Source organism: Meriones unguiculatus, chromosome 3, assembly GCF_030254825.1.
Source record: "Meriones unguiculatus strain TT.TT164.6M chromosome 3, Bangor_MerUng_6.1, whole genome shotgun sequence".
Classification (NCBI taxonomy): Eukaryota; Metazoa; Chordata; class Mammalia; order Rodentia; family Muridae; genus Meriones; species Meriones unguiculatus.
Window position 1 is genome coordinate 2,687,099 of NC_083351.1, and position 25,134 is coordinate 2,712,232.

General features: G+C 51.3%; 1 protein-coding gene across 1 annotated transcript in view; it reads left to right on the forward strand.

The window, feature by feature from the left end:
- The window catches only part of Ajap1 (adherens junctions associated protein 1), a 106,075-nt gene extending 89,183 nt beyond the window's left edge, over positions 1 to 16,892 (forward strand). Inside the window, exons 3-6 of the mRNA XM_021654893.2 lie at positions 3,892 to 3,979; positions 5,945 to 6,187; positions 7,928 to 8,058; positions 15,806 to 16,892. Of these exons, the coding sequence (XP_021510568.2) occupies positions 3,892 to 3,979; positions 5,945 to 6,187; positions 7,928 to 8,000 (404 nt within the window). The 3' untranslated portion in view covers positions 8,001 to 8,058; positions 15,806 to 16,892. The remainder of the gene's footprint in view (positions 1 to 3,891; positions 3,980 to 5,944; positions 6,188 to 7,927; positions 8,059 to 15,805) is intronic.
- The last annotated feature ends 8,242 nt before the right edge of the window (positions 16,893 to 25,134 follow it).

The following is a 25,134-nucleotide window of genomic DNA, read 5'->3' on the forward strand; positions in this document are numbered from 1 at the left end:
GACATGAGGTAACACTGCTTACCGGTCTATTCCCCATGGTTTGCTCGGACTGCTTCCTCACGCACTCAGTCACCTGCCCAGGCATGGCTGTTAATCGAGAAAATGAACTCCAGACTTGCCTGCAGGCCAGTCTGATGGAGGCAATTCCTCAAACAAGGCTCCTCTTCCAAGTGGTTCTAGTCTGTGTCAAGTTGACAGAAGCCCACCAGCTCCTTTGTTCCTATTTCCCTCGTTTACTTCTTAGTAATAAATGTAGCAATATGACGTATGGCCATTGTTGTAATGTGCTGGGCAAGGCTTTATGTGTGGGGGGGGGCGGACACAGACACAAAGATGGTGATAATCTGAGCCCTTTTAGGGGAGTTCTGAGATTCACAGAGCCTTCATTCAGAGGCTGCTATTCTGTACTCAGAACCATCACTGAGGAGGGCCCCTGAGTCAACGTTGCCCTCTATGGGCCTCTGTCTGTTTCACCGTTAAGAACAGAATTGGTGTTTTCCATTTTCATCTGAAGGGAAGGTGGTGAGAAATTCAACATGGATGATGCCTCTGTTCTTGGACCTCTTCTGTGAACTCAGGCATCTGCCGATAGTCAGCTCAATGAAAGAATTCTCTCAGGAATAAGAAAGGAGGTCAGAGTTGAGGGCTCCCCTTGAGTCTCTTCTGGCCCCGCAGACCATTAGAAATGGACAGCAGAGTCTGTTGTCCTTATGGGGGTATTCTCCTTGCCCCTGAGGGCCCCACCTCTAGGGTGAAAGAGTCCTTGCTGCTGCCTGCCACTCAGCTATGCCTTCTGCTCTTTTCTATCTGTCCTTTCTCCCACCATTAAGTTCTGTAGCTTTGATGTAGACCATGTCATATTCACACCCCAAAAATAAACAGATAGTTCTTGCCATGGGAATTGTAGTATCAGGAAGTGGCTTTAAGGCCCTGGCATTGGTCTAGAGCACTGTCCTCGGAGTCTTCCCACCAAGGGAGTAGTGGATGTGAGGATCTTTTTCTGGGGACATATGAGCTTATTTTCTCTCAGGCTTTCAAGGGAAGAGCAGCTAGATTCTGGTAGTGAAGCAGAAAGAAAGCACATCAAGACAATACTTAGATTAACCAAGACATTCCAGGATTGTGCAATACAATTGATGCTGGGGCCAACAAGTCCTGGTTGATCTGAGGAAGGCACATAGATTCTCAAAGCTGTGCTCCCTTCTAAAACCAGTAACTGTAGACTCTACCAGTCAGAGGTATGGCCAGGGCTGCAGGGGGAAGAGGCACACTGACCACAGCTGCCACTTGCTGAGTGTGTGTCTGTGATCATCACTGCCACCATCCTTTTCATCTCATGGCCATTGTCACTGTGCTAATGTCAGCAATAGCGACCGTGATGTCGACAGTTGTGACGGGATGATGCTGATAATGAGGGTAATGGTAAGAACTTGAGTTATGATAACGGTTGTGACTATCATCATCACCACCAAAACCTAAATATTAATGTCACATTACCATCACTATTGGGATTACCATCATTACGATCATCACATAGACACCAAAATCAACACCATCAGTAGTACAGTCTCTGTAACCATGGCCCTTCTTACCATTGCCACCATCATCAGCATCACCATCACTATTGCCTTATCACCACTACCATCATCATCACTGTTGCTGCCATCTTCACCATCACTACCAACATCACCAGCCCCACCATCATCACTATCATCTTCATCATTACCACTGCCATAACTATGACCAGCATCCTCACCATCACTACCACCACCATCACCACCACCCTCATCTTCACATCATCACCATCATCACTACCATCTTCATCATCATCACCACCATCCTCACCATCACTACCACAATCATCTCGCCCTCATCCCCATCACCTCTACCATCATCACAGAGCAGCAGCAGCAGCGGCAGCAGCATATTGCCACTAAAAACATCATCACCATTACTCTGGTTGTCCTCACCATCACCACAACCATCCCAATCAATACCATCAGCACTGCTCTAGCTACCACGATCATCATCTCACCACTGTCTTTATCATCAGTTCCCTCCTCCTCCTTGCCATATGCACAAGTCAGGGTCAGCATACAGTCTTCAGAATGACATGGCTACCTCTTGACTGTGCTAAGGAGATTTGTGGAAATAGCATGATAGTACAGTGGGCGAGCAACACCCTTTCCATGGCTGTCCATTGGGTTCCCATCCTTTTCAGCTCTTCCCCTTCTTGCAAGATCTTTGATGGTTCTCAGTGTCTGCAACAAAGACTCGTGGGCTGGTAGGTACTCCATTACTGGAGAGATTGAAGGTAGCTCCAGCAGTGTTAAAGTGGCTGGCTTTGACCCTACTGGCACACTGAATGGTGGTCTCTGAGTAGTAGGAGTTTCAACCAGAGGTCTACAGCAAGTGCCCTGAACTGAGCACAGGTGTATGCAAAGCCACAGGCAAATGAGCAGTGAGAGCTACAGCTTCAAAGCAGGTGGTATGGAACCACTGTTTTCCAAGGGCAGCCACGGTGGTTGAGATGGCCACTACCAACATGCAGCACAGAAAAAAAAAAAAAGTACCCCGGTGGCTCTTGAATCAGCAGATAAAATGGTGGGTGGCAGTGAAACCTTGTGTCAGCTGCACTGTTTCCTAGCGATGCTCCCCCTGTGAACCAGAATGGGAATCCTTCATGACAAATGGCAATTCGTCACAGAAGAGGGGGAGGTGCGGAATTGGGACATGTGTTCTGGCCTTGCCAACTTGGAATCATTCATGAACGAGTCTCCCTTGATGATCACATTTAGCAGGGAAGTAGCATCTGCTTGTGTAACGGTCTCTGGGAGGCTGCCAGGACCTCTGAGCACTGCAGTCTGCCACGTGGGAACGTGTACCCTAACACCCAGACCTACCAGATGTGAAGATCTGGAGTCTATAGAGTGGGTGCTAGAATGCAGTGCCAGGTAGAGACAGGACAGGGCCTGAGCATACCAAAGACATCAGCCCTTGGAGGAAGATACTTTGCCCTGAAGGTTTCCCAGGCTTCCTTGGTCTCTGCTCAGGTCCCATGTTTACCAGAATCAGGGAAGAGCCAGCACTGTGTACTTTGCAGATCACTCTGGCTGCAGAGTCAAGTCAGCTGGGGAAACTCCTTATTCCCCTGTCCCCGGAAGGCTGTGACAGATAAGGCCCAAAAGGAATGTGGCCCAGGATGGAACCTGAGGCCGGAGCTATTGTCTGTCTTCTGTCTTCTCCCCTCTACCCTGAATCACTGATTGGGAGCACTGAAGGGGATGATGGAGAAACCATGAGCTTGGCCACCTGTCTGCAGGGTCAGCAAATGCCTTTTAGGCTCTGGCCATCCTACCTCTAAGGTGGCCCTGCCCATCTGTCCCCATCCTGTCAATTCCATGGCCCTGCTCACTGTCGTTCTTCACTGGGGAGAGGGATGGGGCTTCCAGGCCAGGTGGCAGAAGCCCCACCCCACCCACATTCTTTCACTGGTGTGCACTAACTCTGCAGGCAGTGAGGGATCAGGGAGGATCCTAGGGACAGGAGAAAACCCAGGGAAGACTGCCTGCAGGGTCTGCAGTTGGGAACCCACCTTCTGGAAGTCGTGGCTGGGCCAGGTTGGCACCACTTGGGTCAGCAGTCCCTCCCCCATGCCCATGGCTCTAGAATGGAGAAGTAGAACATCTGTTTCATGCAAGGCCAGGGAGGGAGGGCTTGGGAATCTCGGCAGAGCTAATTGAGAGCAGCTAAAGGCAACAGGCACAGAGCACAACTACCCTTGGCCAGAGACACTGAGAGTGGGAAAGCGAGAGGTCGGGGATGGAGACTCCCTTTCCAGCCTTGGCCCCTCCCACATGCTGACCTTGACCTCTGTCTCCTCCCCTCCAGGTCTGGCTGTGCATCAGATCATCACCATCACCGTCTCCCTCATCATGGTCATCGCTGCACTCATCACAACTCTTGTCTTAAAAAATTGGTAAGGCCTGGGAGTGGTGGGCCATGGGGTACCCAGGGAGCTCTGCACAGAGAGCCCCAACTTTTTAAGACCAGGCCTAGAAGCTGGGAATTTAACCCTGTTGGCCAAATGCTTTCCCAGCTTGCATGAAAGCCTGGCTTCCTTCCCAGCTCCCAGAACACTGGGTGTGTTGGCCTATGCCTCTAATTCCAGCACTCAGAAGTGGAGGCAAGAGGGCCAGAAGTTCAGGGCCATCCTCAGCTTCATGGCTGGGATACACAAATAAAACACAGACCAGTCCTGAATGGCAGCTGACAGAGTGTGTTCCCATTGGAGTAGGGGTCCCAGTTGACTACAGCCACCAGCACTTTGGATTCGGCTGGGCCTGCTTTCTAGTGTATCCCTCAGTGTTGCTCCTGTGCAAGGATACCAAGATATATGTTTCTCCTGTATCTGTGTATGTTGCCCACCAGGACACAGTCCATTTCATACCTCCCAGAAAGGCAAGGAAACAACAGCAGCCTGCCTGGACCCCTCCTGGAACCCAGCCCTCCACTGAGGTCAAGGTCAAGGCCCTCCACAGAGGTCAGCCAACCTCTGGCATCGCCTCTAGAGCAGAAGCTCTCTGCTCCCTAAGTAGGTTGCTGGCTTGCTCCTGGTGGCTGTCGTTCCCTGTTCCCTTCTGTAAAGCAGCCTGTTTTGAGGCTGGCCTTGCTGGGTGTGCACACCTGACACAGCCCAAGAAAAAGAAGTTTCTAGGTTTCCTTGCTGCCCATAGCACCTGAGCTCAGATCTGCCCGCAGCCACTTGGAATGGCTTCTGTTGTTTGTGAATATTGGAGCTCCGGCTTCCCAGTGGAGCACTGTGCCCCATGATTCTCAGGTATATGTGGCTGAGAAGTAGGGTTCCAGCAACTAGACAAACCCAGAGGTGAGGGAGCCATGGTAGGTAGCAAGGGGGCAGGACACAGCCCAGGACAAACCCCATTGCACTGGCCTGGCACCTGGTAGGCAGGTGGCCTCAGGACACATGCATAGCAAAGTAGCTCTTGTTGACCCTCCAGAGTGTGGCAGAGGTACCCAGCTCCAGACCCATGTGCATGTGGGTGCAAGTGGCGGTGCAACACCATGACCGTCCCAGGACAGAGGATTTGTGATCCCCTTCCGTGACAGCTCAAGCCCCCACTCTGGGGGAGCAGCCAGGGGCAGGTGAGGAGGGCCAGCAGGCCTCAGAGTCCCTCTGACAGGGGGCCTTCTGCCTCACGCTCACTTTCAGCAGGGATCGGAGCTTCTCTCCCACCTGGGGAAACAGAAGCAGGAGTAAAGTGAGGACCACAGGAAACAGGGCACCTGGCCTCCATGTCACCTTGCGTTCTACATGACATCTCCTCAAAGACAGTAGTGGGGTTCCAATCCCTCCTCCACGGCTGCTGGGGGTGTGAGGTGGAACTCATACTGCATGAGAGTGTTCCTTTGTCAGACTCTGGCAAGGATGAACACAAGTCACTGATTCTAGATGTGTTACGGGTGAGGTGACTGCCAGGAGCTCCCTCATCCGACAGTGAAGCCAGGAACAGTGAAGCCAGGATGAGCCAGGAGCTCAGCTGATCAAACAGTGAAGCAACCTTCCACCCTAGGCTGTCCCTTCAGGCCTCCCCCGGCCCACCCAGCCCTCCCACAGTGAGCACTATCAACCAAGAGAAACCGAGTCAGCCCACTGAGTGTCTCTGACATTGTTAGGCAAGCAAGGTCCCATAGCCCCACCACCCACCTCTGAGCTCTCTTGTGATAATGGCCACATTTAAAATTCAGATTTTATATTTGAAAAAAACTCTGATTACTTGATTGTGGTTGATATTCCTGAAGAGGCTGGGAATTACTGTGTAACATAAATGACGCCTGGCAGTGGGGCTTCTCTGTGGATGTGCGGGAGAGCTCAGCACGCATGCTCCAGCCCACCCCCACCGGTTCTCTTTCCTTCTCCTAGCTGCGCCCCGAGTGGGCACACCCGGAGGAACAGCCACCAGCGGAAGATGAACCAGCAGGAGGAAAGCTGCCAGAACTTGACAGACTTCACCCCAGCCCGGGTGCCCAGCAGCGTGGACATCTTCACGGCCTACAATGAGACGCTGCAGTGTTCCCACGAGTGTGTCAGGGCATCCGTGCCCGTGTATGCTGATGAGACGCTGCACTCGACCGGGGAGTTCAAGTCCACGTTCAATGGAAACCGGTGAGCTCCCCGTGACCCACTCTGCAAGGCTCTGTGTGGCTGAACCACGCACTGCCATCTTGTCCAGGCATTCTGTAGAGCTCCCAGGGCCCAGTACAGAGAGCTGACCTGTCAAAACAATAGCAGTGAAGTAAAATCCACAGAGATGTAGCCACCCCTGGGAAGAAGAGCAGAAGCAGACCCCCAAACGGTGACAAAGACAAATTCCCAGCCCCTCTCACTACTTTGTCCGGAGGCTGAATAGCTGCCCTCTGGCCTTAGGATTCAAAGCCAGCCAGGTACTCACTGCCCTCTGGAGTACCAGCAAATGATGTCTGTTCCCTCCCACAGTCAGTGTCTCTGAGACTCCGTCAATAACATGTCAGCAGCCAGCTCAGAAACACAGCAAATACCAAACAGACTCCAGGGCTGGAATCTCTTATTAAATGCTCTTTTATTATTCATGGGTGATTCCTCAAAGAAGACACACTTCTCCGGCCATCTCTGGAAATGGTTAAGAAACCCCTGAGTCAGCTGCCCAGGGTTTGTCCAGCATTAAATTAAAATATCAATAAGCTATTTTTTTAAGTGACTATGCACCCATGCATCATTTGTAAATTAGAAAAAAGAAAGGAGGCAGTGAGCAGGCTGCTCATAGTCCTTGAAGGATCAAGCCCCTCCCCGTGGTCAGCAGCTGGATGGAGAGGGTAAGGACACTGTCCAGGGCCTCCCAAGGCTGTGCAAAGAGCCTCATTAGCCTGTGGCCATAGGGAGGTCAGCTTTGGATCACTGTCCTCCTTCCATCTTGCTTGCTGCTTTACCTATAGGTAAGGGTGGGGCTTGGACATTCAGGGCTTCTGGCACTGGAGTGACCACAGTTCTTATGCTCCTGTGCTTCTGGCTGCAGTGAGCAGGTACACCATGCCCATGCCATGTGGAGGGCCCTGTCCAGCTGTGGCGTGTTGGCAATCTGATCCGCTCGACCCTGCTACAGAGCCTGGAAGGATCCACCCTGATGCCTGGGACATGGTAGCGGCCTGCTGTGTTTCTGTTGCTTGATAAAATGCCTTGACAGCCAGCAGCTCGGGTCAGAAAGGAGTTTATTCAGCTTCTGATTCCAGGCTTCGGTCCGTCAAAGCAGGGATTTCACAGGAGCAGGAGCTTAAAGCAGCCGGTGGCCGTCTAGAGTAGAGAGAAACAAATGCACGCATGCCTGCTAGCTGGCTCCCTTCGCTTTTATGTGGCTAGAGTCCCCTGCCTCGGGAGTGGTGCCACTCACAATGGCCTGAATTCTCCCCACAGCAGTAACAGTGAAGACAGTCCTCCACAGACATGCTCACAGGCCTGACGGGTGCAGTCCCTCACTGCGAATCTCCTCCCAGGTGGATTCTGATTGTGTCAGATCGGTAGTTAACGCTAACCATCACAGGAGCCTGGTTTCTGTGATGAAACGGGAGGGACACACGTTAGGGGCTGGGTCTTGTCCTTTCTCTCAGGTGCAATAGCAAGTATTCAATCTTTGCCTGTGGGTACACAGACCCTGGCTCTGGCCTCACCCCAAAGCCAGCACCAGAGTTGAGGGGTGGCCAACCTTCCCGCCTCCACACCTGAATCCTCTTCCTCTCTGCTAGTGGACCTGCAAGGCAACGGTTCCCTTAGAGACCCATCTCAAGAGAAGAGACTCCCCCTGCAGGCTGCCCAGTTTGCCTGCCATGTGGCATACTCAGGCCCACCCACACCAGCCCTCTCTGCTCTCCACAGATCCTCCTCTGCAGACCGGCATCTCATCCCTGTGGCCTTTGTGTCTGAGAAATGGTTTGAAATCTCCTGCTGACTGGCCGAAGGCTTTTTACCTCCTGGGGGCAGGGCAGACGCCATGTGTCTGTTTCATGGTATGTATCGTCCTGGGCCAGAAAGCCCTTCCTGTCTCCTTGTCCCCACCCACCCCTTCTCTCTGCTTGGGGGTATCAGGAGCCCCCCTCTAAGACAGTTGGTTTCCCAGGACATCCCCTGTGTGGATGCTGGAACCACGGGTCTTTGAGGCACAGCCGAGGCTTTCAGTGAGGGAGTAGCTAGAAGGATTTGCTGCAGTAGCAGCCGCTCGGTGCGATGCCCTGGGCAGAGCTTCGAGTTGGAATCACCTTCAGAAACAAGCTCTGGGCACAACATCCCTTCCCTCAGCAGGAAGCCACCAGGGCAGCAGCTGAGCACACAGGATCACATCTTCAGCTTACAGTCCTGTCGGGGGCTCGTGAGGGGGCAGGAGTGGAATTCAAATACAGTCTTGAAATATGAAAATAAGAGATAAGAAATAACATGATAAAGAAAGAAAGTAAAGAGTTGAGACAGCTACTAATTTGAAGCTGGAGAACTGGCACCCAAACAGGATGAATTCTTCACGCTCTGCTGCCTGGGAACATTCGGCTTGCTGTGGATGGTATTAACTCGGATGCTAACATTAAATGGCTTCAGTCTGAGTCTGTGAACGTGGCCTCACCAGGAGCTGCAAGCCCACACTGCACACGCTGCGGGCAGTGCCCATGGGGTTCTCGGTTTGCCTTCCTTTCCTCTGTAACACAAGTCTTGCTTTCCCCAAGTGTCAGGGGCAGAAGGAGCTGGTCTACACGCCCCTTGTAGAGAGGCATCCAATCATTTTCCATGAGGTGATAATGCTATCTCTCAGATAGGACACTAGGACACGGTACCCACAAATATTTTCCTCTGACTCACTGCTCACCTTCTCTGTGGTGATCGAGTGAGGAGAGCAGGGGAATGAGGGCTGGGTAAGGCTCAGCCATTCTATGCCCAGCAGGCACCCCGCAGGAAGCAAGGAAGCTGCCACCAGCATGGGAACGGATCGGTCAGTTCTTAATCCCAGCACTAATGAATTGCAAGTTTGGTCCAAACCAAATCTCCAGCCCCCAGTCTCTGTCCCAAAGCCAACATGTTCCGCCAGCGGGCAAGAGAATGTAATTAGATTAGACTGGAAATGAGCCTCCCGCAGAGGCCTTCACCGAGCCTGTGTGGCAAGCACAGCCTTCCAGCAGGCAGGACAAGGAGCCCGTCATATCCTACGAGTACAGTTCTGTGGTCTACCAACGCGGTTCACTCCATTAAGGCTGTGGACATCTCTCTTGGATGTGCCAGATCAGCTGGGGCTGGAGAGCAGTGGAGTCTCCTGTTGCCTGGCAAAGATTGGCATCCCCAGGGTCGGGTAGGCGTCACATCTCTGTTATAGCTTCAAAATTCCTCAAGGGTGGGCGTGGTGCTAATGTCTGTAAGCAAGCAGTCACGGAGACTGAAGACAGCCTGGGTACAGAGTCAGATCCTGAACCAATAAGAATAAGAATAATGAAGTCGAATATGAGAAACCGTGTGATTTATTGACATGGAGATGCTGAGCGGCCCCCTCTGCCACCGCTCCCTGTTGACATGGAGATGCTGAGCGGCCCCCTCTGCCACCGCTCCCTGTTGACATGGAGATGCTGAGCGGCCCCTCTGCCACCGCTCCCTGGGGGATCTGGAGGCCCAAAGGCCACATGTCCTTGGGCAACTGTCACATAGATGTCTGAAAGGATGCTTTTTAAGTGCAGGAGCTCATTCAGTCTCCCAGCAAGCCCATCTTCAAGGAGGGAAACTGAGGGGGAAGGAAAGCAGATGACTTGGCCACGGCAGTCTAGATTGTCAGTGGTGAGGCCTGATCATCCGAGGCTGCCTGGTTCTAGGGCGTCACACTGGCCACTCTACAGATAGCTCTGCTCTGCAGACCACTCACAGGGTCTGAGACCAAGCCCTTCTCTGTGATAGGTGCCTATGCTCACCCCAGGCCAGCCCCAAGCGCTAGGCAGGCTGAGGGGTAGAGGGGTAGCAAGATCTCCTATTAAAGGGGACAGACAGCCAGGCTCCAGGAGGGCCAGTCCTGAGTGTCCCAGGGCCTTGGCTCCCCAGCTCTTCTTGCAGGGAGCTGCAGCACGGACATTTACAAGAATATAGAACTCGGGGAACGGACTGTGCTTTTATTTGTTCCAGACCTGGTGTTTTCCCCTTGGCATCCTCTCCTCCCTGGAGTGGGAACGTCACCACAGTTTTGATCAGGCCTCCCAGGACACTGATCTTGGATGAGGTGTAAAATGTAGATCCCCAAGAGCTCCTTCAGAGAGCACATTTCCCGACCACTCCTGCCCTGCTGCGTGCACCACGAGGACTCTCTGCGTTCCGTGGAACTAGGTGCTGGTTCTCTTTGCCAAGAGCAAGCTCTCTGCACCATGCTTCACCTCCAGTGACTTTCTGTAGACCCAAACCAGGAGAGCTCTGCAAAAAGCCTCATTAGTCGCTGATAAATGCTTAAAGATCTCATTGCTGTGTGCTGGGCAAGCTATTCATCACTCACTGGGATGAGAGCCTTCTGAGTCTAAGCATCCCCTGATTCTTATAATTAACGCCTGAGCACGAGCAGCAAGCAGAGACCCGCCAGAGAGATCTCTCAGATTTACATGGGCACTTACTGTCCCTTAAATAAATAACAATTAATAGAAAGACATTTAATTAAGGTTTAATAGTCAATAGAGATATTTATCTCTTGAAGAGCCTTTAAGACTTGTAGATGTCTTTTTATTGGTGATGTAGCAATTTCTTTAAAAGAATTTGTTTTATGTGTGTGTGCCATGTGTGTCAGTGTGTGTGTGTGTGTGTGTGTGTGTGTGTACATGCATGGCATGTGCGGAGTCAGTTCTCTCCCTCCACAGTGTGTTCCTGGGATTGGACTCAGGTCCTCAGGCTTTTGAGGTAACCTCTTTTACTCTCTGGTCATCTTACCCCAGGGTAGCTGTTTCTTCCCCAACACACTCTCCCCTCCCCTGCACAAGACTACTCCCCGTACACAAGCACAGCGAACTGTGGCCATGTCTTTCCCCTGCAGACAGAATCCCGGTGAAACCCAGGTCTCATGACAGACAAGCTCCTGCTTCAGACAGTCCTTGTCACGTACCCTCGCAGTGGGGGCAGGTAACTCTGGATGATGAGACTGGCAGGACGGGGCCGCGGAGGCTCACCAGCCATTTCCTGTTAGTTTCTGCCCCTCCCAACGACAGGAGAGGATGGATGAATTTCAGAAAACCTCATTACACTTAGTTAGGTTCTTCCTATTTGCCAAAGCTTCTTCATTCTGAAAAACATAAAGACTCTAGTCTGAAGCAAACTAGAGGTAAATGATTATTAATATTCTTAGGAAGAAAGTGAAGAGCATAACTGATAAATAGGACGTGTCTGAAGCTTCCCCAAACAAAGTACACCCCTGCTCTCAGCTCCCTGACACCGTGTAAAGGGTGGACACAGCCAGTCTGTGAGCTCGGGGTTGAGAATCTCCGGTGATGGTGACTGCGAAAGGCGCCTGACATGGAGCCACAGAACATGAAGGGACACTTCTTTCAAAGTAACACGGGGAACCTTCTAGATGCTGTTCTTTCTGACATCCTGCACAAAGCAACCACGGGCACAGGCATCCTTCCAGCTGCTTCGGAGTGTGGCACCAGGCACCGGGCGCCCCGCTCTTTGCTGAACAACCAGCCTGTGAGCCCAGGAAACCTGCAGCCCAGTCTTCTAGGCAGCAGGGGGCAGAATTTATCCCAGAATTTATCTACAAGATGGCTTGCTCTGCAGATACCCCCTTCCCTGTCTTTTCCTGTGGGGTCTAGGCCCACTGCCCGCATCCTTCCTGTCTGTCCTGGCTCCTGATCTTTCTCCAGCTCAGGATGGAGGGGCTTCTGCTCTGAGTCTGTACGGTTGGGGATCCAGCCCTTCACCTTAGTCTAGAACTGGAGAACAGGGGGGCTGGGAGCTCAGGGTGGGCCTGCAGGGAGGTAACAGCCTTCCTTTTCCCCTCCCTTCCTGGCCTAAGGCTGAGATGGTGCCCTGCCCTTGTTTGGAACCTCTTCTCTCTGCAAAAGTCAGCATAGAGGCAGACTCAGTGACCGAGCCATCACTAGTTCAGGCTCTCAGTTTTCTGCCTGCAAACATTGCCCTGCAGACTTCCTCCGGATGTGGCTCTGCATAGTTTCACTGTGATGGTCCCTGTCACCAGCCTCTGCCCTCCAGCCACACTGGGAGGGGTGTTTGGGTCAAGAAAGACCCGTGTTGGTGCTCCAGAATGGGTGCTGGACCTCGTCTGCCCCTTGGCTTCCTTCAGCATTAGTTCCCAGTCCCCCGATGCAGAGCAGGGATCCAAGGAAGTCTGAGGTGACCCCACCGGAGACCTGTACTCAGGGAGGGCCCTGTTGCCAGGGAGATACCATTCGTGCCTGGCTGGGAATCCCGGCACACTCTTATACCTGGGATCCCAGAGGGATAGAGACTGAGCCTTGTCTGGGCAGAGGAGAGGGAGGGACATGGTAGAGGGAGGAGGGTAAGTGGGAGGAGCCAGCACGGAAAGCAGAGGAGAAAGGAGAAGGCTGTCAGGGGGTGGGGCTGTCCTACAGCCTTAATCTGTTTAAATTCAGGGTCAAGGACTGGACCCCATCCCATTCTCCAGGCGAGCCTTTCTCATGAAGGTGAGGCACTCCTATGACCTATAGCCAACTTTAGATGGAAGCCATGTTCCATCTGCTGTCGGAGACCAGGAGACCAGTCGGCAGAAGCCAGTGCATTTGGTAGTGCATGCTTGGGATCCTAGCACTCCGAGGGATCCTAGGACACTGAGGCAGGAATACTGCAAGTAATGAAAGCCCAGACCAGGCTGCCACAGAGAGACCCTGTCTCAGAAAAATAAAGAAAAGGAACTTAGCTAGGTCACTGCTCCCAGGGTTAGGTCAGCCTTTAGTGAGCTCGTTTAAAATACGTATCTAATTGTAGAAAAACAGAGCTGGGAAATACCGTTTAACTTCTGTGTGTGTCTCTGTCTCTGCCTCCCTGCTCGCCTTTCTATCTGTCTGTCTGCCTGCCTCTGTCTCTCTCTTTCTCTGTCTCTCTCTATGTGTGTGTGTGTGTTTCTGTGGGTGCATGCTTGTGTGCGGAGGCCAGAGTCACTGTTGGGTGTCTTCCTCCATTGAGACAGAGTTCCTCACTGACCCCGAAGCTCACCAATTCTGGTGGGCTGATAAGATCCAGGGAATTCTCCTGACTTTGTCTCCCCAGCACAGGGTTTATAGACCCACAGTGCCGTGCTTGGCTTTTATGTGGGTTCTGTGGATCTTAGAGCATTGGAAGAGCAGGTACTTCACCTGATCAGGCGCCGCCCCATCCCCTTAACTCCGAGGTGAATGGTGTAATGGCATTAATCATGTCAGACTATTCCTACTAAAACCTAACACTGAATGCTGATAGTTCCCCTGACATTGGCACCCCTACAAACTGTACAAATGCATAGCCACCCCGCCAGCTGCCCATTTCAATGCACAGCCTGGGTCCCTTGTGTAAGTAAATTCACACAGTATTATCTTTTAACTTCAGAAATTTTCAAATGAAAATAGGTACCAAGATGGCTCTTTCGTGTGTTAAATTACTTCTCTGTTTGAAACCCCTTTACCCTTTGATCCCTGAGTGTGCGGATGGGGTGGAGACACAGCTGGGGGAAGGCCACCCACAGGAGCCTAGTGATGACCTGATCTGAGGTCCACAGTGATGGCCAGCCCCACGAGAGCCCAGGGCTGACCTGATCTGAGGTCCCATTCCTTTATGCAAGGTTGTCTGAGGTCCACAGTGATGGTCAGCCCCATAGGAGCAGAGTGGATTCTTAACTTAGGCCTCACAGAGAAGCCAAACAGGAGTCTCTTGGAGATGGCAGGCAAGATGGAGGGCTGTTCAGGGAGCCTCTATGTCCATTCTGAGACCACATTGAAGGAGCTAGCACCTTTAATCCTCCTCCTTACCTCACTGGAGGGACAAGTGAGAGGCTCTGGGCACAAACCTGGGTCCTTCCAGCCCTGCCCGGAGTTCTAGGATGAAACTCGCACTTGCTTCCTGGAAAAGTCAGTGTTCAGAGCCCAGTGCCACTGAGACAGGAGAAAGGATGTCACGCTGGAGTACTCTGGGAGAGCTGAGTCCCATAACTCCCTTGGCTGTAACTGGAGGAGACTCAGCCCAGCTCCCAGGCCCTGGCCAGACAGCTGGCTTTGAGGCCCCTGGAGCAGCACAGGGCTGCACATCTCTGAGCATGTTGCTGGATCTTCTGGTCCGGCCATTTGCTGGGCTGGGCTGTGGGACACCGCCACCATGTAGGTCACATCCTTCTGCCACCATCATCTCGGGACCACCGGGGCCCTTGCTTCTGACTTGCATCATCTACAGGTGTGGGGGTCTCCCCTCTCTGCTTGAGGGTCTAAGTGGCCTGTAGTTGTGGGGTGGATGTTTCTAGCAGCGAGTGGCAATGAAGGCCCACACACATCAGCCCATCCCCATAACTCGCACAGCACCAGGCAAGATCACCCGCGGGTGTGACATGACGCTTCCTCATGCCAGGGGCCAGTGCCAACCACTGCACCCTCGCTGGCTGGGAGCTGAGCTTCCACTTAGCGATGCTTGCACACAGACAGGTCTAGCTGCCCTTTCCTGGCCAGATGCTAAACAGGTTGCAGCTGCTGCCCCCCCCCAGCCCCCTGCACACCAGCCCATCCCATCTGTTTCTCTCTTGGGAGGTTGCTGGGGGACCCAGGCTGGCTGTGCTGATGGATCCGGAAGTCTGTCCTGAGTCTTGGTCCCAGTGAACCTGTAGCTGGTGGTGGATGGAAAGGAACTCATGGGTTCCTTCTTGCGTTGCAGGTATAGCAAGCAAAGCCCCACCCTCCACAGTGTAGAGAGGGAGGGAGGAAGAGCATGGAGGGCATGCTGACCAGTGGCATGCCCACTTGGGTGCGGGTTCCTTCTGAGTTAATGGAGGAAGGGGACCTGTCAGAGGCGAGGGGACAGCTCCGCGTTGCCACCCTCAGCAGCTCAACACGGAGCACAGCGGACACAGAAAAGAATTTCAGGACTGACGGGCGGTGTCCTAAGCTGGGAGTTTCATTGAAGATGTTTTAATACAGGCTTGAGAATGAGGGTTGACAGGAAAAGAACCACTCAGGAGAAGTTAAGACACCCGCAAGAGTGTGGGTGACTGTAGACTTGGGGTCAGGAGCTTTTGAGAATTTTGCTACTCAGCAGGTTCTAGGCCCCCACCCATCCTGTGCCTCTGTTTCCTTCTTTGGAAGCAAGGGGACAGATTGGCTTCAGAGCTGCCTGGGATGCGATTGCAATCTGATCAGCTAAAGCCAGGAGCCATTTTGATTGCAAATGGCGTTTAGGACATTTCTTTTCCCTGTACATAAGGTTTCTGGTTACGACTCCTAGACTATGCAGATGCACAGCAGGGAAGTGAGCAAGGCCATAACCATTGGTAATTTGCTACTGAGAGACTTCAGTCAGACGCCCAGGGGAACAGCTCTTTTCCTGCTTATGCTCCCCTCCTCCCCCGACACTTCGCTGTATCTCTCTACCTGCCTCGGGTCCAGCCTTCATGGGAGGCTCTGAACATAGGGCTGAAGCCTTTCCTCATGCCCCACCAATCCTAGGTAGCCACAAGAGTGGGTGGGTGTGGACTTTGCATGGCCAACGAGCATGCTGTGCCCCGGAGCCTGCTGCCATTTACTCTCTCCTCTTCTGCCTCCACAGGATTCCGTTGGTGAACTTGTACAAACAAAACAACAAAACAAAAATTATAAAACCTAAAACTAAACTATCTAAGGGGAGGGTCCCGCACCTGCCACTTCTCTTTGCCGGCGGGAAACTCAGCAGAGCAGGACACCCAAGGCCAAATCTATTTTTGTAAAATTGCTCGTGCCTAGGGGCGTTCCCTTCTCCCAGAGTTTTCTTCGGAGAGCAGAAAGAAGACATGCAAGACATGGACTGGAGACAGCAGAGAAAGCCAAGCAGAAGGACAGGAGACAGCTCCCGACGCCTGGGACTCGCACCATGATTCTGAACCTGTGCCAATAATACCACTATGTGCCATGTATTGACCCGGAAGCTCGGCAGGAGCCGAGCCCAGCGAACCACGCGGAGAAATCTTACAGAGGACAGGGGTGGGGGATCACTTCCGGTAGAGTCACTATTTCTGGTTAATATACATATATAAATATATAAATACCAACACACAGACACACACACTTTTTTTGTACTGTAGCAATTTTTGAAGATCTTCAATGTTCCTTTTTAAAAAAAGAATTGTGTTATAGTCACAAAACTTGATTTATTTAACATGCTTAGTATGAACAGAATAAACTCGTGTTTTGTACTTTGGCAACTCACATCACACACAGCACACACACGTACCTGCACATACAAACATACAAGCATTTAATATGCATATATTGGAGAAACAGTTCCGCAGGGGACCTGGTATTTCATCGCCATTCATCCAGGGAGACAGCCTCAACCCAGACGATGAGGCCCTTACATGATCTCTTTCATCTGTCAGATACTTGCCAAATGGCACTCGGTGTGTGGCTTAACACCTTGGGCCAGAATTAAGAATGCTGTGGTGTTCTCTATATGTATTCACACACATGACCAGTGCTCTGTTTCTTCATTTAACTGTCTGAAGATGCTAACAGCCACATGCGTTCATGTAGCCGACTGCCAACGAGTGAGCCTGAGCACCAGGTTGGGTGGGTGGTGGATTCTCGAACATTTGTGTTATACAAGCATAGACTGAACTAAAGAAATTTTCCAGTTCCATAATTAAAGGAATATATCCATACACGGTGTGTGGTTATGTCAGGGCAGCACTCAGGAACCCAGGAGGGATCAAAACTGCATGGGCCTGTGTGTGCCCAGCCCAGGTGGCCATGCCAGCTGCAGGCAGTATCCTTCCCGCTTGCTGAGCAGATGCTGGGCTTTTCCTTATGTCCAAGTGTGACCAGGAAGGTTGGGGAAACTGAGGACCCAGTGATTTGTTTTGTTATTAGGATGCTACTTTGGGACTTCTGCTGGGTCATAGACAGAAGTCTCACAGAAAACCCCACCATGCTGCCTGGTTTGGAATTACTGCCATGCCCAAGGTAGGCATCTCCCTGCAACCTATCTCACCTAAGCTCCCTGTTCCCTAGGCTCACTATCAGGAGCAGGTGCTGAGAGGAGCCTGGTTCTCACTCTTCAAAACTAAAGGTGTGTATGTGTGTGTGTTGCCTGTAAGTAAGTATGTATGTGCACTAGGTGGGTACAGAGGCCATGCAACTGGAGTTCAGATGCCCATGCACTCCCCTGCGGTGCTGGGATTGAAGCCTGCTTCTCTGGAATAGCAGCCAGTGCTCTGAATTGCTGAGCCATCCACAGCCCCACCGAGTCACGCCGAGACTGGAGGTCAGATGTAGGGGATCTTCTCCAGAGAGCGTGTTTTCTCTGCATGGCGAGCAGGAGAGTTTGTGAAAGAATGGAGAGAAAGTCTGCAGACAAAGTTGGAAGGCTGAAGTTAAGACAGGCGGCCTCTCTTGCCCTCAGTTATGTATAGGTGGCCGTAAGCATGTCCAAGCTTCTTCCTCTAGATACATTCTGAGGACACGTGTTTGATGTGTCCTCTCACACCTCCCTGAGCATGGGAAAGCACGGCCTGTTGGTAAATTGAGATGCTGCTTTTACAGTTCATACATGTTAAAAATCCATACCCATGACATTGCTCAAAAGATTGAAAGATGGTTCTTTGGACTTTGTTTTTGTTTCTATTCCCAACCTGCCCCAGAGCAGGTCAATGCGAGCATTTTCCACTGGTGCGTGCCAGCTCCAGGTTCCCAAGATCCTCCCCGCTGCCCCTGCAATGTGCACCCCTTCTGGCTCCTCTTCCTCCCTGTCTTCAAGCTCCCTCCTCAGAGGTGGGCTCTGGGGTTACCATAGTCCAGGTAAGCAAGGTAAGATGAGGGCTAACAGCATCTTTTGGCTGTGGGAGCTGGAGCTCCAGCCAGGAACTTTCTGAGCTGCAGAGGAAGCCCAATCAGGGAGGATGGTGAGAGTAGCTGCAATGTCACTTCTGATGACACCCAACCCCAGCCCTAGTGCACAGGTGGAGCTCTGGGAACTCAGAGTCCATCAAATACCAACTGTTGGAAGGAAGATAAGACAACTCCCAACCCTCAGCAGCCCGTGGCAACTCCTTCGGTACACTCAGAACAGGGTTGTGGAGACTGGCTAGGTAGAAGTGTGGTGCATACGCCACACCGGAGAGCCAAGGCCAGTCTGATCTCTGCCAAGGCAAACCAAGGCTGAAGGTTCCTGGGGAACAATCTTGAGTGGCCGCCTCTCCTCCCGGCAGTGTGAGATTGCTCAGCTCAGGCCCTATGGGTTCAGGCTCAGTGTGTAAACCCCAGTGTCCCACATATCTGGGGAGTTGAGGGGCAGTGCCCTGAAGGTGAGTGGTCCCCCTTCTCCCTTTCACCTCCAGAACTGAGTCTGTTAGCCGAATCTTTGCTCCAAGGATGGGTCTGTCTGTCTGCTTTGGTTGTTGTCAAGGTATTGAAGGAGAGTGACATTAGAAGTGCCAGCCTAAACATGTCCACTTGAGTCACACCCCCTCTGGTGTCACACAGCCACAGGCTCCCTAGCTGTCTAGCCCTTCTCCGGTTGTCTACTTGCTTCCCACTACAGCTTTTGAAGTAATCAGCATTGGCTCTCGAAAGCCATTTCACTACAAGGCCAATTGAATCCATCTCTAGGTGTAGTCACTTCTAATCTCCACACACCGCGAATCACCTTGGTATAGCTCAAACAGGCAAGCGGTTGCTTCTGTTTTTAAGTGCTGAGTGTGTAGGGTGAGATTTATCAGCATAGCCAGGGAAACCTCCCAATCTTCTCTTGGGCTCTCCTTCCGGGGACAGGTCTGAGAGAGGACTAGGCATGTGATACCGCTCCCCCCACAGCCACTTCCCACACGTGGTGAGGGCACATTGACAGACCCAGGGCAGGTGGGGAGGCCTCCTCACAGGAAAAGTAGAGGCCCTGGGTTCCTCCTGAGGGCTTCTGGCCCTCCCCATCTTAGGTCTCTCACCTCCAACTCCTCAGTTGATCCTTGGAGACCTTACCAACTCTCTGTCCTTGGCTTTAGGAAATCACCATTACTATTAATGTGAATCTTATCTTCTTAATATCTCCCAGCAGCACTGTGGCCTCTGGAAGCACCCTCTCTGCCTGCTTCTCTCTTCAGTGTTCATTTGCAGGGCATCTTGTGTGAATATGCCCAGCCAATCAGCTTCATGATAGGATGCTTATGTCAACAGTCTCTATATTGGTTCTCTGGAGTGGAGGAAGTAGAAAGAGAAGGAGAAAGAGAAAGAGAGATAGAAAGACAGAGATAGAAGAAGAAGAGGCACACAGAGAGGCAGATACATAAGAGAAAAACAGATACAAGAGATAGACAGACAGTACAGAAACAGAGGAGAGAGACATGGAAAGAGGCAGTGAAGGATACCGATGGGGTTAGCTCTCTCTCTTTCCCAGGTGTCTAGGATCTTCTGAAACTCTTGGAAGGCAAGGGAGACAGGGCTGAGGCTAGATCACAGCATTTCCACATTAGGCTGGAGGTTCCCAGTCATTCATTACAGACTGGCACCAGGATCCTCATTTTGTTTGTCCCATATGTTGCCCCTCGCCTTCTTTTATGAGGGTAAGCTCTGTGCACATGAGCCCCGATGCCCCTCCCGTGGGCTCCAGTCAGAAAGACACGGAGATTCCTGGTGCGTGGAACTGTTCTCGTCTCTGTTCATGAGCTCCTTTAGATGACACTCATAAACAGAGTGTGTCCATTGGGGTTGGCCATCACTCAGTCCACCAATCTTCTACTATGTTGGCTTCAGGGCTGGAAGTCAGAGGGACACAGCCTTGTCCTTGTGGGTGAGTTTCCAGTCTGCTGTGGGTGAACATAGTTAACACACACACACAAACACACACTATTGCACTATTGCCCAGATACAGAATGAGCTACTAGCTAATGGGAGGTTCTTGATGGCAGTGGTGGGCACGGGCAGCAGGGAAGATGGACACTTCTCTGTGGATGGTGAGAGGGCCGTATGCTAAGTCTATCAATCAACACACAGATAGAGGGACCTTGGAGCAGGGCAACAGGAGGGAAGGGGCTGGATGGATATTCATGTCTCTTTCTTCCCTCCTTTTCCTCCTGCTGAGCCATCTCTTGCTTCCTGAGAGGTGGGCCAGGGCTGCAGGATACAACAAAGCCTCTTTACCTCTCAGATAGAGATACAGTGCGGAGCCAAATGTGGGATGCTCTGATCACTGCAAAGGACTCTACCTGGCCCTCACCCCATTCCCCTGCTCATTCCAGTGAGGGCAGAGCTGCACGGATGCAGAGCACCAGGGCCAAGTGAGTACTGACATACAGCAGGAGACTTGCCCTGCTCTCCCAGCCTCATCTCCACCCACGCCCCTCTCTATGCTCAGCCTGCTTCTATTAGGTCCAAGGAAGGCAAGAGACCTGAGGGCAGAAACTGCAGGGGGCTAAGGGAACCATCCCTGCTGGTTCCAGAAGGCAGCTGTCTTCCCCAGACTCCCTGAATTCCCAGCGAGCTTAGACCCACCCTTCCCACACAGCATCTGCTTTTAAGTAAGCAGTTAATCAAAAGCATGTCGTGATTCATGTCTGTTTAGAATGCTTTCTTTGGAGCAGTTTGCCGATTCACTCTGTCATAAAGCTTCTGGTTGTTTGTTTGTTTCCAGCCTAAGTAGCTTAGCCCACAGAAATGAACCAAACTCCTGGCATCTTCCTTCTCTTCTGCTTGTGTTGCCTGTGAAGAAGGCAGGCTCTTGCTTCACTCTGGGCTGAGACAATGGATGAGTTATTCAGAGGTCTTCAGGAATGCTACAAAATTCTAGAATGTGTCACCAGGCTTTCAGGGTACAAAACATAGGTGGTACGTGGTTTCCGGTCTTGTCTGGGTTTGCAGCTTGCACGCTCATGCCAGGAGGTGGTGGGAAGAGGCTTCAACAAGAGCTGCCATCTTTCCTCTCACCCAACCAACAAACCAACAAAAGAGTGGGCTGCTCTCAAATCATTCTACAAAGATCTCGGCTAACAAGCATGCAGCAGCCAGTCTAAAGAGCTTCCCACACGGCCAGGAAGCCCAAGCTAGGGAGCTGTCTGTGCACCACTCTCCTGGAACTGATGGGCCAAAAGTAGCTCCTGGCTTGCACTTTGCCAAAGGAGTGCTCTCACTATTCCAAGCAGAAGTGAGACGTGGCCAGCCAGGTGCAGGTACGCTCACATGACCCCTTTTGAGGACTGTTCACGTCAGTTGCCAGCTAAGCACTAGGGCTGTGTCTGCCTTGGCAAGTATGCACTATTGCCCAGATGCAGAATGAATCATAAGCTAATGGGGGGTTCTTCATGGCAGTGGTGGGCACGGGCAGCAGGGAAGGTGGAAGCTGACTGTGGATTGCTGATGGCCAGTTGAGAGGACTGTATGCAAAACAGACAGCCACAGCACCCCAGAAGAACAGTCCCTAGGCTTTGACGTGAATCCAGTGGAGAATGGATCCTCCCAGGAACCCCATCACCTGTCCTCTTGATGGATTCGTCCCTCCTCCCTTGTGCCCTAGTCCCCTGGGAGTGCCCGGGCATTAAGTCAAGAGACTTCTTTTTGAGGGATCTCATGAATCCTCATCACATATGGGGCAGCCTGGGCCAAAGAGATGACAACAGAGCCAATCTCAAGCATGCGGGACACTAACAATGAGGAACTTAAAGTCATTACTGACAGTGTGGGGTGCCACTGAAATGTAACTGGCTGTGCTGTGTTTACTTGTGGATTTAGATAATATGCCACAGGTAATACACAAGCCAGGAGTGTGGGACAACCCTGCTCTTGTCACCATCTTGCCTTCCATGGTCTGACATCTGCAGAGTTATAGGTGCCAGGCAAGGACACAGAGCATATGGCATTGTAGAAAGGTCGCCTTCATAAAAGGTAATTAGGGTTTTTTTTTGAAGGTGGGCTTCCTCCTAAGACAGAATCCCCCCAGAGACCAGGGCTTCCTATAACCCAGCACTTAGATATCAGTGACATTAAATTATAGCTGTCTGGAAGCCTCCTTCTAATGGGGCCATAACTCAGCTGGTCACCTGGTTAGCTTTATGTCGGGCTCCTGAAATTCTGCAATAAAATTTCTTGGTGAAGATGTTTACAGCTTTGAGACTGACAAGTGTCAGTTAACACTAGCGGTGCTGTGTGGGAAATTGCCACATTGAGGAGAGCCAGGGATGGTTTGGGCCATGGGAGAATCAAGAAGACCGTGCTGTCTAAAGTTTCTTTTTGCACCTTTATATTCTTGGAAAATGTGTAACAACTGCAAATTTGGAGAAGGTGGTACTTGGTGGCCCCTTGGCTCAAGTCAGAATTGCAGGGCTAACAGCATCCTGCTTCTCCATCTTGTCCTTCTGACCTTTCTTGTCCTTCCTTCTGTCATCCCCAGTGAGCAAGATGGTGCTGGATCCTCTGTGATACTCTGACCCCGACTTCCACCCTTAGAGGACTTGCTGGGTATGGCTGAGATGCACTTGCTAGTGCCTCAGGTACTGAGCACCACACAGGGCTGAGGGACCAGCCAGAAGCACCACTTGACAGTTTTCCATTGCACAATGGCCGCCATCAAGGCATCATCCATTTCTAGCTTCCAGGCTTAGGTGGCAGAGACCTCAGCCTTTGCTGCTTCTCTTGTAGACATATGGATTCATAACACCAAGCTGTGAGACCACCTACAACCCCAGGTTTTCCTCCCAATTGGCCTCAGAAAGTCCTGAGAGGGACACATGCTTTATAGAGCTCTTAAAAATGCTGACACGCACAGGTAAAGCTTAGTAGCTCTACAGGTTCTGGACCTTGAGGATAAGAGGAGGAGTCTCAAGTGTAGAAGAATCAAGGGGCTTGAGAGGTCAGATGTTTGGACATACCTTCTTTGAATTTAACTGCCAAGATCCACAAATGTATTTGTTGCCTGTGACTCTTGGCTCTCATGGTTAGAGTGTGTGTCCTCGTGTCTGTGTTTTGTTGCATTTTTTTCTGTCTCGTTCTTTTTTCTGTTGGTGTCCCTCTCTCTGACCCAGTCAGGGAAGGCCCTCGTAAGGGCCTGGCTATGATGACTTGGAGTTTTCAGAATGACCCTCCCCCAACCCAGGTGACACAAAGATGTTCAATGAGGTCTCAGAATCCACCCCATGATGGTTTGTGGGAAGACAGCGTAAACTGTAGTTGTATAACACCTGGAACAGGGCAGGGAATACGGGAGGAGGCTTGCTGTAAGACACTGGGCTTCAATTCCCCGCCCCTGCACTCCTGGAAGCCCCCACTGAGACCGTTTATGATTTCTCTTACTCTTGGGAAAAATGGGATGGTGGATATTAGAAGGCAGCCCGGGCTACTCTCTGGTTCCAATGATTTCGGTGGAAGAACAATTTGCATCCACACAGCCTCCCGGGCCCTCGCACACCGATTTTATTTAACTTATCAGTGATGTCCAGATAGTTAATACTCAAGCTGTGAAATGGGTATCTGTCTTTCAAGTGTTAGACCCTAAAAGCATTTTTTTGGAAGATGCATAATACCACAGGTTTTTTACTATGTGTTAGGTCTTTATAAACAAATAAACAAACAAACAAACGCATGTCAATTGCAAAGAAAACTGCATAGACCCAAACAAAGAGCTAGCTGAAATCTCCTTATTGCAGCTGAATTTAATACAAGCTGTCGGTTCTGAGCGGAGCATGTGGTGCTGGATCATAGACTCCCCTTGGGTTTGGATCCCAGCTTTCCCATGCACAGAGGCCATATTAACTGCCAGTCACTGAGGGTGGCATCATCTCTAAACAGAAGCAAAGGCCATAGCACATTTAGCTGACAGGCAAGACCAGCAAGTGCTTCCAAGCATCTGACGTAGAGACAATTTTGTGTTGGGACTTCCACCTCGGGTACCGGCTGTGAGAGACGGGACTCTCCATAGTGGGGTTCTGAATACACTTGAACTCATAACATACATTTGCGGACAGAACCCGATGCTCCCCTCCACCACACTGCTAATCCAGGGAGCTGGACACTCCCAAGCTGTGACCCCAACAACAGGGAGCAGATATTCATTAGTGGTGGTCACCATCACCTGTTTGCTCATGAGTTTTTAAGTTGACTGTTTTCAAGCCTTCCTTTCTCCCCTTTTTCATGTGCAGCAAACTGTCTAATTTGATTTTCCTAAATTATTTTTCCAGTACAATAAACTGTTAGCTGTTTATTTATACTCTTACAAGGAATCCTTTTCTTTCTCAAAGGAAAAATGAAAGTTGGGTGTTCACAGGTCCTTAAATAACTAGGCACCTGTGTCGCAAACTTTGTAAGGTCAATGGTTCAGTGTTTGCTTTTCCTTAAGTGGGTATGGAAACCATGCCAATAAACAGAAGTAGCTGGGTGTATTTAAGGTGGAACAGGGAGCTGGGTGTAATTTCTTCACACGTGAATTTCTCTTCCAGATGTTTTTCATTAAATTATTTATTTATTCACGTTACGTCCCAATCATAATCACCCTCCTCCTGTCCTCCTCATGACCCCTTCTTCCTTCCCCCTCCCCATTTTCCCTTCTCCTTCTCCTCAGAGGACAGGAGCCCCCCCATGGGTACCAACCCACCCTGGCACATCAAGTTGTTACAGAACGAGGCACATCTCCCACTGAGGCTAGACAAGGCAGCGCAGTTAGGGGAAAGAGACCCGAAGGCTGCAACAGAGCCAGAGACACCCCTCACTCCAGTTGTGCGGGAATTCACATGAAGACCAAGCTGCACATTTGCTACATATGTGTAGGGGGGCCTATGTCCAGCCCATGCATGCTTTTTGGTTGGCGGTTCAGTCTCTGTGAGCCCCCACAGGCCCGGATTGGTTGACTCTGTAGTTCTTGTGGAGTGCTTGACCCTTTTATCTCCCTAAGTCCTTAACCCCACTCTTCCACAGACTCCCCAAGATCTA